Source organism: Cnephaeus nilssonii (genome assembly GCF_951640355.1).
Source record: "Cnephaeus nilssonii genome assembly, chromosome: 17".
Taxonomy (NCBI): Eukaryota; Metazoa; Chordata; class Mammalia; order Chiroptera; family Vespertilionidae; genus Cnephaeus; species Cnephaeus nilssonii.
In genome coordinates, this window is record NC_137088.1 from 41,937,219 (window position 1) to 41,949,477 (window position 12,259).

A 12,259-nucleotide genomic window follows, 5' to 3' on the forward strand; every position below is an offset into this window, starting at 1 on the left:
AAAGGCAGACAGAACCTGAGAACGCGGCCTCGGCGTGGGAGGAGGATGCCCGGGGTGCTGTGTGAAAGCTCCCCACGTGTTCGGCTATCCCGTGCGCTCATAAATAAATCATGATTATATTCTGGAATATTCTGCGACCGCCAGTCAGTAATGATGGTCTTAAAAATAGGACCGTGGAACTTAAATGAGAAACCACACTCGAACGAGCGGTTCCCATAAGGCGAGCAGTGGGATGGAGGACAATCCTGACGCACTGCTAAGCGGAGGACAGCCCAGTGCAGAAATACGGAGTATGATCACGGCTACGGCTCTCAAAACCTCTAGTAAAACCTATCAACTTCCGAAAAGGGGTGGAAGGTCCTGGGGACAGCGCCGAGGTGGGGAGTGGCAGGCAGGCTCACAGGGGCGCTCATCCGGGGCACAGCACGGGCCTCCACCCCAGCTAAGCCCTGGGAGCGATCTTTCAGGCCACTGCCACCAGCTGCCCACTGCCCACCACAGAGCTGATGGAGACGAGAGCATGACTACGGCCCATTCCCGCCCCCATCTGAGCAGCCCAGGCCTGGGGGTGCTTGGCTCACCCTGTGGCTCTGGCCGTTCTTGATGTACTCCACGCCCACTGCGCGGGTGCCTTCAAACAGCACCCTGCTCACGAACGTCCGGGCCTCGGCGGTGAGGTTGGGGCGGCTGAGTGCTGGGTGCAGGTACGCACAGGCTGCGCTCCAGCGCTGGCCTGCAGGACAGAGCGAGGATTTCAGGCACAGCCCCTGGCCCCTGCCCAGGGGGGGCGTGGGAAGGGGCTGGAGAAAGGGGAAATGAGTCTTTCCCTGACTGTGTAGGCTCTGCCTTCCAAGTAAGGCTGAGACCAAAGACCCTGTCCACGGAAACCCACGTCCACCTGGGGCCCCTGGAGGTTCCGTGCCTGTTTCCCCATCTGTAAGTCTCTGTGGCCAGAGAGCTAACTCATTATCCACACCCTCGGGGGCCAGAGACCCAGAGAATGAATGCCCAAGGTGTCACTCCCCTCCAGCTCAGACCAGCCCCAGGTGTCCACCCTTACTGACCAAGATGCGAGCAGGAGGGAGGGGGCTGTACTAGTAAAAATTTTTTTTGCGGGGGGAGGGGGACATTTTACGCTACCTTTGTGGATGGTCATGTCCATCCAGCCGAAGCCTTCCTGCTGAAAGCCGTTCATGTCCTCGGTGAGGGGGTAGCCGGCCTGCTGAGCCGCCTCCAAGAATGCCCGGTGCAGCGGGTGGTTGGTCTTACCCCGCGACACGTGCAGGGGGCCCTGGTCGCCGCGGTACCGGCTGGCACCCAGCTCGTGGCACTGCGCCTTGCGGAAGTAGGGCAGGCAGTGAGCGTAGTCCCAGTCCGTGGCGCCCTGTCGGTGCCAGCGGTCGTAGTCCTCGGCGTGCCCGCGGATGTAGACCATGGCGTTGAGGGACGAGGAGCCCCCCCACACCCGGCCGCGCGGCCAGTACAGCACGCGGCCGTCCATGCCTGCCTGCGGCTCGGTGTGGTAGCACCAGTTGTACTTGTCGTCACACAGGTTGGCCACGAGGGCCGCGGGCATGTGGATCTTCCACAAGAGCCGCTTGCTCCCCGCGTGCGTGTCCTTGGGCCCGGCCTCCAACAGCAGCACATGCTTATCAGGGTCCTCGGTGAGCCGTCCAGCCAGCACGCAGCCCGCGGAGCCTGCACCCACCACCACGTGGCTGTATTCGTTTCCACTCCCGGGGGCCGCACTGGCCAGAGCACGGAAGGCCGGCGGCCACTGCTGCCCCTGCACTCCCCAAGGGCTCAGGTGCCCTCGCCTCCAGCCACGCAGGACACACCACATGCTTCCAGTCCAAGTCCGCTGATATCCACGGAGGGTTTGCTTTTCCTAAAACAGAAAAACAGGCCTTAAATGTTTTAATGCGGCACGCCGATGCAGAATCAGCCTCAAGCTGGGCAGCCGCCTGGTGCGGCACAGGGCCTCCGCAGGCTCACCAAGAAGTCTGCCCAGGGCTGGGAGGCTTCTTGCGACACCTGTGCATGAACCTGTAGCTGGGCAGGAGTCTGTCTGCTGGAGAGCAGGGGAGGTAAGGGCTTTCCAGGCGTCCACTCATTCCTCATTCTTTCAAGACAGTGGCTGAGCCATTCCATTGCTAGCAACACACAGAACAAGATCCCTGCCCTCAAAACTGATGGTCGGGGGCCAGGGAGACAGATAAGACTTAAACAAGTAACTGATAGAAAGTCGGGGTGGGGGGCTCTAGACTGCAGAGCTGAAAGCCTTTGACCTGAGGGCCATAGCATACACTGGACAGCTTTCCATTGAGTGGGATCAGAGCGACTGTTTTCAAAGATCACTCTGGAGAATGCTGAAGTTCTAACAAACAAAACATGTCAGTAGCTTTTGCAGGGTCCTTTCCCAGCAGTGTGCAGATCAATCCCCACATGCTCGGTGCAGAGGTAGAAAAGAACCAGGCAGCCCGTCGAGAGCTCTTGGACACAAGAACTGAGAAAGCCCAGCCATGACCTGCCCGAGACTAGGGCTGCCACAAGAGGACTGAGAAACCTCAAGAAAACCCCGATAGACCCCCCCGCCCCTCCAGGAGGCAGCCCACCACTGGAGGCAGGCTGAGGTCAGAGTGCAGAGAAAGGGGCCTACTCCCCACTGCCCCCTCGCGCAGGCACGGAGAAAGAGGCCCCAGGGCTCCTGAAAGCCACGTCTGAAGCAGCAACACGGAGAGGAACCTTCCAGCGCTCCAGGCCCCATACTAGCCCCAGGTGGCAGCAGCTCAGCTTCCCACTGGGTTAACTCAGCTCTCCACACTAATGACCTGATAGGGTAAAAGGCATGCCCCTTTCCAGGTGAATTTTATCAAACATTCAGAAAAGGACTAACATCAATCCTTCTCAAACTACCGGTATTCCAAAAATTTCAAGAGGAGGGAAGGCTTCTAAGTTCATTTTGTGAGGCCAGTGTCATCCTAATTCAAAAACCAGATAAAGACACTACAAAGAGAGAAAATCAGAGGCTAATATCCCTGATGAACATAGATGCAAAGATCCTAACAAAATATTAGCAAACTACATCTAGCAACACATTATAAAGATCAGCCCGCGCTGGTTTGGCTCAATGGATAGAGAGTCAGACTGCGGACCCTTGGTCCCAGGCTTGATTCTGGTCAAGGGCACATACCTTGGTTGCAGGCTCCTCCCCAGCCCGGGCCTGGTCAGGGCTCGTGCAGGAGGCAACCAAACGATGTGTTTCTCTAACATCGATATTTCTGCCTTTCCCTCCCTCTAAAAATCAATGGGAAAATAGCCTCAGGTGAGGATTAAAAAAAAAATTATACACCATGATCAAGTGGGATTTATTCCTGGGATGCAAGGTTGGTACAATGTCCACAAATCAATTAACATGTGACACACCACATAAGCAAAATTAAGGATAAAAAGCATATGATCATAGCAATATATGCAGAAAAAGCATCTGACAAAATCCAGTACCCATTTATGATAAAAACTCTCAACAAAGTGGGAATATAGGGAACATATCTCAATATAATAAAGCCCATATATGACAAACCCACAGCTAACATCATACTCAATGCACAAAAAACTAAAAGTGTTTCCCTTAAGATAAGAAATAAGACAGGGATGTCTGCTTTCACCATTCTTATTCAATATGGTACTGGAAGTCCTAGCCACAGCAATCAAGAAGAAGAAATAAAAGGTATCCAAATTGCCAAGGAAGAAGTAAAATTGTCATTATTTGCAGATGACATGATTCGGTATATAGATAACTACTAGCAATGATAAATTCAGTAAAGTAGCAGGATACAAAATTAATATCCAGAAATCAGTTGCACTTTTATATACCAATAATGAACTATCAGAAAGAGAAACTAAAAAAAATAAAATTCCATTTATACAAGTATAATTGTATTTAAAAAAATACCTAAGAATAGCCCTAGCTAGTTTGGCTCAGTGGATAGAGCATCAGCCTGCAGACTGAAGGGTCCCAGGTTTGATTCTAATGAAGGACACATGCCCAGGTTGCAGGCTCGATTCCCAGTGGGGAGCATGCAGGAAGCAGCTAATCAATGATTCTTCCTCATTATTGATGTTTCTATCTCTCCCTCTCCCTTCCTCTCTGAAATCACTAAAAATATATTTTAAAACAAACAAAAACACCTAAGAATAAGAAATTATAAGAATAAGAAAATTATAAGACACTGAAGAAATTGAAGAAGATACAAGTAAATGGAAGCATATACTTGTGCTCATGGATAGGAAGAATTACCGTCATTAAAATGTTCATAACTACCGTATTTTCCGGCGTATAAGACGACTTTTTAACCCAGGAAAATCTTCTATATGCCCAGTCGTCTTATACGCCGGAAAATATGGTACCCAAAGCAATCTATGGATTCAATGCAATTCCTATCAAAATAATGGCATATTTCACAGACCTAGAATAAATAATCCAAAAACTTATACAGAACCACAAAAGGCCCCAAATAGCCACAGCAATCTTGAGAAAGAAGAACAAAGTATTACCCTACCTGATATAAAACTATACTACAAGGGTTTAGTTATCAAAACAGGATGGTCCTGGCATAAAAACAGACACATAGCTCAATGGAACAGAACAGAGAGCCCAGAAATAAACCCACACTTATATGGCCAATTAATAATTGACAAAGTAGGTAAGAACATACAATGGGGAAAAGACAGTCTATTCAATAATTGGACAGCAACAGGCAAAAAATAAAACTAGATCACCTTCTTACACCATATACAAAAATAAACTCAAAATGGATTAAAGACAAATATAAGACTTGAAACCAGAAAACATAGGCAGTAAAATCTCTGACATTTCTCTTGTAATTTTTTTCTGATATATCTCCCCAGGCAAGGAAACAGAAGAAAAAAAAAAATAAACAAGTGGGACTATATCAAACTAAAAAGTTTTTGCACAGTAACGGAAATCGTCAACAAAATGAAAAGACAACCCACTGAATGGGAGAATATATTTGCCAATGATACATCTGATAAGGGATTAATATGCAAAATGTATAAAGAATTCATACAATTAAAATCCAATTAAAATATGGGCAAAGTACCTGAATAGATGCTTCTCCAAAGAGGACGTACAGATGTCCAGTAGACATATGAAAAGATGCTCAATGTGACTAATCATCAGAGAGATGCAAATTAAAACCACAATGAGATAGCACCTCACACCTGTCAGAATAGCCACCATCAATACATCAACAAACAAGTGTTGAAGAGGATGTGGAGAAATGGGAACCCTTGTGCACTACAGGTGGGAATGCAGATTGGTGCAGCCACTATGGGACACCGTATGAAATTTCCTCAAAAAATTAAAACTGCCTTATGATCCAGTGATTCAACTTCTGGACATATATCTAAAGAAACCCAAAACACTAATTTGAAAGAATTTATGCACCCTTATGGTTCATTGCAGTGGGTTATTTACAGTAGCCAAGATACGGAAGCAACCCAAGTGCCCATCAATAGATGAGTGGATAAAAGAATTGTGGTACATATATACAATGGAATATTGCTCAGCCATAAAAAAGAATGAAATCTTACCATTTGCAACAGCATGGATGGACCTAGAGAGTATTATGCTAAGTGAAATAAGTCAGTCAGAGAAAGACAAATACCATATGATTTCACTTTTATGTGAAACCTAAAGGACAATATAAATGAACCAACAAAACAGAAACAGACTCATAGATACAGAGAACAGACTGATGTTTGCCAGAGGGGAAGGGGAAGTAGGGAACTACGTGAAAAAGGTGAAGGGTTTGAGAAATACAGATTGATAGTTATAAAATAGTCATGGGGATGACAACCTGTAGTCAATAATCCTATCTAATAATAGACAAATATGCAAATTGACCATACCTCCGACACACCCACAAGCCACGCCCACCATCCAATCAGAGCGAGCATGCAAATTAACCCAAACCAAGATGGCTACAGCCACAGAGAGCAAGGTTTCCTAGATAACAGAGGAAGCCAAGCTTTTCCCCTGCCCTGGCCAGGCCTAAGCCTCCACTCAAGCTACAAAGTTTCAATTATAGAAGGTAAACAAATTCAAACAAATGGCGGCAGAATGGAGCTTGAGAGAGCAGGCCAGGGTTGCCGCTGGCAACAGGGGAAGCAAAGCTTTCCACACACCCTGGCTGGGCCCACCCGCTTAAGGCAACAAAGTTTCAATTATAACCCCAACACAAATGGCTGCCAGCCTCGGCGGGAGCCCCAGGCTTGGCTCCGCTCCAGGCTACAAAGTTTCAACTGTAGAAGGAAAATAAATTCCAGATACCAGGGCCTCTGCTTGGGTTGCCAGGGGGCATGGCCGGCCTGCAAACCACCACAGGCCCCTCGCTCAGACCGCCCCACACCCCAAGGGAACCCACACCTGATCCGGGACGCCCTTCAGGGCAAACCAGCTGGCCCCCACCCCTGTACCAGGCCTCTATCCTATCTAATAAAAGAGTAATCTGCAGATTGATCATCACTGCAACACACAATATCGCTGCCCCCATGTGGTCAAAGATCCTGCCCCCATGTGGACACAAGATGGCCACCACAAGATGGCCAGCAGGAGAGGGCAGTTGGGAGGCACCTGGCCTGCAAGGGAGGGCAATTGAGAGGGACCAAGCATGCAAGCGAGGGCAGTTGGAAGTGATCAACCCTGCAGGAGAGGGCAGTTAGTGGTGACCAGGCCGGCAGAGGAGGGAAGTTGGGGGCAAACAGGCTGGCAGCAGAGTGGTTAGGGGGTGATCAGGCTGGCAGGCAGAAGCGGTTAGGGGCAATCAGGAAGGCAGGCAGGCAAGCAGTTGGGAGCCAGCAGTCCTGGATTGTGAGAGGGATGTCCGACTGCCCTTGAGGGGTCCCATATTGGCGAGGGTACAGGCTGGGCTGAGGGACAACCCCCCTCTGTGCACGAATTTCATGCACCAGGACTCTAGTACTGTAACAATTATATATGATGCCAGGTGAGTAGAAATATCAGGGGAACACTTTGTAAAGTATATAATTGTCTAGCCACTGTGCTGTACACCTGAAACTAATAAAAAATAATGACAGAATAAACTAAAAAGAGATGGGACAAATAAAGAGCCAATAATAAAACAGTAGATTTAAATCCAACCATATCAATAACTGCATTAAGTGTAAATAATCTAAATATTCCAATTAAAGTGCAGAAACTGTCAAATGAGATGTTTTATTTTTCAAATGAGATTTCAAAAAGAAAGACTCAAATATATGTTGTGCACACACACACACACAAACCCACTTTAAAAATAAAGACATGTAATAAATATGAAAGTGGAAAAAAGATGCACCACATAAGCACTACACAAATAAGAGTTAAAGTGACAATATTAGCTCTAGACTTCAGTACAAAGAATACTAGCAGGGTTTAGAAGACACCTAAAAATGATAAAGGAGACAATTTATCCTAAGGCAAAACAATTCTCAATGTGTGTGCAACAGAACTTCAAAATCATGAAGCAAAAATCAGAGAGTAATGAAAGGAGAAATGAATAAATACATAATTACATTTGGAGACGTCAATACTCCCCTCATCGTAATAGATAAAACATCTAGTAATATGTTCATTAGAGCTGGTGGACGCTGCCGAGTAAGTAAGCATCCTTAAAGTATTCCTGTCATATCCAAGTCAGAGTCTGCCGAGGGGTCCGAACAGCTGCAGAAGCTCTTTATCGGAGGTCTGAGCTTTGAAACAACCCATGAGAGTCTGAGGAGCCATATTCAGCAATGGGGACCACTCACAGACTGTGTGGTGGGAGAGATCTAAACACCAAGCTCTCCAGAGGCTTTGGGTTTGTCACATGTGCCACGGTGGAGGAGGTGGATGCAGCCTGAATGCAAGGCCACGCAAGGTGGGTGGAAGAGCTGTGGAACCAAAGAGGGCTGTCTCAAGAGGAGATTCTCAAAGACCTGGTGCCCACTTAACTGTGGAAAAGATTTTTGTCAGTGGTATTAAAGAAGACACTTAAGAACATCACTTAAGAGATTATTTTGAACAGTATGGGAAAACTGAAGTGATTGAAATCATGACCGACTGAGGCAGTGACAGGAAGAAAGGCTTTGCTTTTGTAACCTTTGATGACCATGACTCTGTAGACAAAACTGTCATTCAGAAATACCCTACTGTGAATGGCCACAACTGTGAAGTAAGAAGAGCCCTATGTAAGCCAGAGATGGCTAGTGCTTCGTCCAGCCAAAGAGGTCAAAGTGGTTCTGGAAACTTCGAAGGTGGTCATGGAGATGGTTTTGGTGGGAATGACAACCTTGATCATGGAGGAAACTTGCGTGGTGGAGGTGGCTTTGGTGGCAGCTGTGATGGTGGTGGATATGGTTGGTGGCAGTGGGGATGGTTATCATGGATTTGGTAATGATGGAAGCAATTTTGGACACGGTGGAAGCTACAGTGACTTTGGCAATTACAACCATCAATCTTCAAATTTTGGATCCATGGGAGGAGAAAAATTTGGAGGCAGAGAAGTTCTGTCTCCTGGGGTGGTGGAGGCCAATACCGTGCCAAACTATGAAACCAAGGTGGCTATGGTGGTTCCAGCAGCAGCAGTAGCTAAGGCGGCGGCAGAAGGTTTTAATTACTGCCAGGAAACAAAGCTTAGAAAGAGAGGAGAGCCAGAAAAGTGACAGGGAAACTACAGGTTACAATAGATTTGTGAACTCAGCCAAGCACAGTGGTGACAGGGCCTAGCAGCTACAAAGAAGACATGTTTTAGACAATACTGAAGTGTATGGGCAAAAAAAACCTCGAGGACTTTATTTGTGACTAATGGTATAACAGGTTATTTCTGTTTTTGTTCTGTGGAAAGTGTAAAGCATTCCAACAAAGGATTTTAATGTAGAATTTTTTGTACCCATGTTGTTGATTGCTAAATGTAATAGTCTGATCATGATGCCGAATAAATGTCTTTTTTAAAAACCCATCTAGATGAAAAAATCAGTAAGAATATAGAAGATTTGAACAACATTATGAACTAATCTGACAACTAATCAACAGTTATTACTGAAGAACAGAAGAATACATGTTCAGTGCAAATGTATATCACCAAGACAGACCTTATTCTGTGCCATAATAAAAATCTCAACAAATTTAAAAGAACTGAAATGAAACAAAGTATTTTCTCTGACCACCAAATATTTGATTTATAAATAAATAAAAATATTTCTAAAAATTCCTAAATATTAAAATTTAAATACACTTGTAAATAACCCACGAGTCAAGGAAGAAATCACTAAAGAAATTAGCAAATTTTTATGTGGTTTTTTTTTTCAACATTAGCTAGATTTTTTTTAAGCAATCGATTATCTCTATTTAAAAAATAGTAATTTGAGACAGAGAGAGAGAGAGAGAGAGAGAGAGAGAGAGAGAGAGAGAGAGAGAGAGAGACATCGAGTGGTTGCCTCCTGCACACGCCTGACCAGGGATCAAACCCACAACTGAGTATGTGCCCTGACCAGGATTAAACCTAACACCTTTTGGACACAACTGTATATGAGACAACCCTCCAAACAACTGAGCCACGCTGGCCAGAGTGCAAATTTTTTAACTGAATGAAAATGAAAACACAGCAGACCAAAATGTGTTGAATGCAGGGAATGCAATGCTTTGAGGGAAATATATAGCATTAAAATGCTTATATTACTAAGTCAGAATGCAAATTGATGATCTATATTTTTATGTGTAAGTAATTAGAAAAAAGAAAATCAATCTCACAGTAAATAGAAGAAAGTAATAAACATAATGGCAGAAATCAATAAAATTGAAAACATTTAAAAATAAAAATTAATAAAACCAAACTGTTGTTCTTTAAAACAATAAAATTAATAAATCCCTTCCCAGACAAAGAAAAGAGAGATAACACAAATTACCAGCATCAGCAACGACAGAGAGGATATTATTGCATATTCTACAGTATAAGAAATAGTCATAATATTTACCCCAATAAATTTGATAAGTAAGATAATATGCATACATTTCTTAAAAGATAGATTATCAAAGCTCACTCAAGAAAAACTATATAACCTAATTAGTTATATACATCTTTTAAATAAATTACATTCATAATTTAAATTTTTCCCACAAAGAAAACTCTAAACTTCATTGGTAAAATCTAACACACACTAAAGATGGAATAATACAAATTTTATAGAAAACAGAATAGTAGAGAACACTCTCCAACTCATTTAATAAATGCAGCATTATCTTATCAAACTGACAAAGCTTTCACCAGAAAAGGAAACTACAGACTAGTGTCCATCATGAACAAAGATGCAAAACTCTTTAACAAAGTTTTAGCAAATAATATCCAGCAACATACAAAAAGCATACATTGTAACCCACTAGAGTTTATCCCAGGAATGCAAGGTTGGTTCAACATTTGACAATCAATCTTTGTATTTCATCATATTAATAATCCAAAAAAGAAAAACACATGATCATCTTAATGCATACATCATTTGGCAATATTCAAAATCTATAAAATCTCTGTGTTACTTAAGGAATGAAAGAGAACTTCCTGATAAAGGGCATCTATGAAATACCTATAGCTAACTTTGTACTAAATGGTGAAAGACTGAAAGCTTTCCCCCCTGAGATCAGGAACAAGGCAAGAATGTTCATTTTCACCACTTTTATTCAACATTGTATGAAGGTTCTAAATTAGGAATTTAAGTTTAATTAATTAGTTTAAAAAAAGCATTCCAATTGGAAAGAATTACAAATGTCCTTATTTGTAGACATGATTATCTACATAGAAATTCCCAAGAAATTCTTTTAAAAAGCTACTGGAATTAATAAGTGAATTTATTATAAGGTACAAGTTAAACACATAAAAGTCAACTGTATTTTTTATATGCTCTTAATGAACAACTAAACATTTAAATGTAAATAAATGTAATAAAGAAGTCTGCATCCATTTTTGATGTTTGACCATTGACAGCTTTCAAACCCCATTCCTCACTCTTGCTCCATATTGGGCAAGTCAATAAGAAAGTCCTGGCATTCCTCCCCTGGCTGTCAGTGGAGAAGTTTAAATTATTCAAATCAAACCTACATATGGGAATCATCACATTAGTGCTATTCTTCAACCATAACAAAAATCAGATCTACTTGTCCCTCTTTTCACTCAAGACATCCCAGACCAATATGGGTACCTACCTGCCCTGCTCTCCCCAAAAAGCCCCATTCTGGGAGTAAACATAGCAACATGTGTGTTGCATCAGTCTCAATATTTAAACATATTTTGAGTGGTGGTGGGGTAGATCCCACCCTCTGTGGGGCAACCACCAAACAAAACAATACTAATTTCAAGAGCATCAGGAAATATGAAACACTTAGGAATAAGCTTAACAAAATATGCATAAGACCTATACACTAAAAACTACAAACATGGCTGATAGAAATGAAAGATGGCCTAAACAGAGAGAGATACCATGAATAGGAAGACCTAATATTGTTGTGATGTCATTATTCCCCCGAAGTGATTGGTAAGTTTGATGCAGTGCCAATCAAAGCTCAGCAGGGTGTTTTGGGTTTGTGTTTTGGTTGTTGTTTTTTTGTAGAAATTGACATGTTGACTTCAAAATGTATATGGAGATACAAAGGATATAGAAAAAGTAGTACAGTCAATCAAAAAACCCACACACAACAGTGAAAAGGAAGGAACCATAGCACTTCACATCAACATGGATGAATCCTAAAAGTATATTCAAAATATAAAAAGCAATCTACAGATGGTATCACCTGAATGAGACCTTTGTATAAAGTTTTAAAACATGCAATTCACATATGTATCAAACATCAGAACCCCAAAATATATGAAGCAAGTATTGACAGATTTAAAGGAATAATACAGTTCTACTGCAACAAATGAAGACTTCTGTACTCAAATTCAATAATGGATAGATTAACCAGAGAGAACATCAATAAGGAAATAGAGGACTTGAATAACACTACACACCAACTGTATCTTACACATAAAACTCCACCCAACAGCAGCAAAATAGACATTTTTTTCTCAAGTGCACATGGAACATTCTCTAGGACATACTATATGTTAGGCCATAAAACAAATATTAATGAATTCTTAAAAGATTGAAATCACATAAAGTATAATTTCTAATCATATGGAATGAAATCAATATCAGAAGGAAAACTGAA

At 43.1% G+C, this 12,259-nt stretch overlaps 1 protein-coding gene and 1 pseudogene across 2 annotated transcripts in view; one reads left to right on the forward strand and one right to left on the reverse strand.

Moving 5' to 3' along the window:
- Positions 1-12,259, reverse strand: part of CHDH (choline dehydrogenase) — a 32,076-nt gene that overhangs the window by 7,113 nt on the left and 12,704 nt on the right. The window contains exons 3-4 of the mRNA XM_079794719.1: positions 1,141-1,888; positions 582-733 (exon numbers count right to left, since the gene is read on the reverse strand). Coding sequence (XP_079650845.1) covers positions 582-733; positions 1,141-1,843 — 855 coding nt within the window. The 5' untranslated portion in view covers positions 1,844-1,888. The remainder of the gene's footprint in view (positions 1-581; positions 734-1,140; positions 1,889-12,259) is intronic.
- On the forward strand, positions 7,580-8,834 carry LOC307113447 (heterogeneous nuclear ribonucleoprotein A1-like; annotated as a pseudogene). The gene is made up of 2 exons: positions 7,580-7,627; positions 7,721-8,834. The product of its transcript is annotated as a heterogeneous nuclear ribonucleoprotein A1-like (transcript).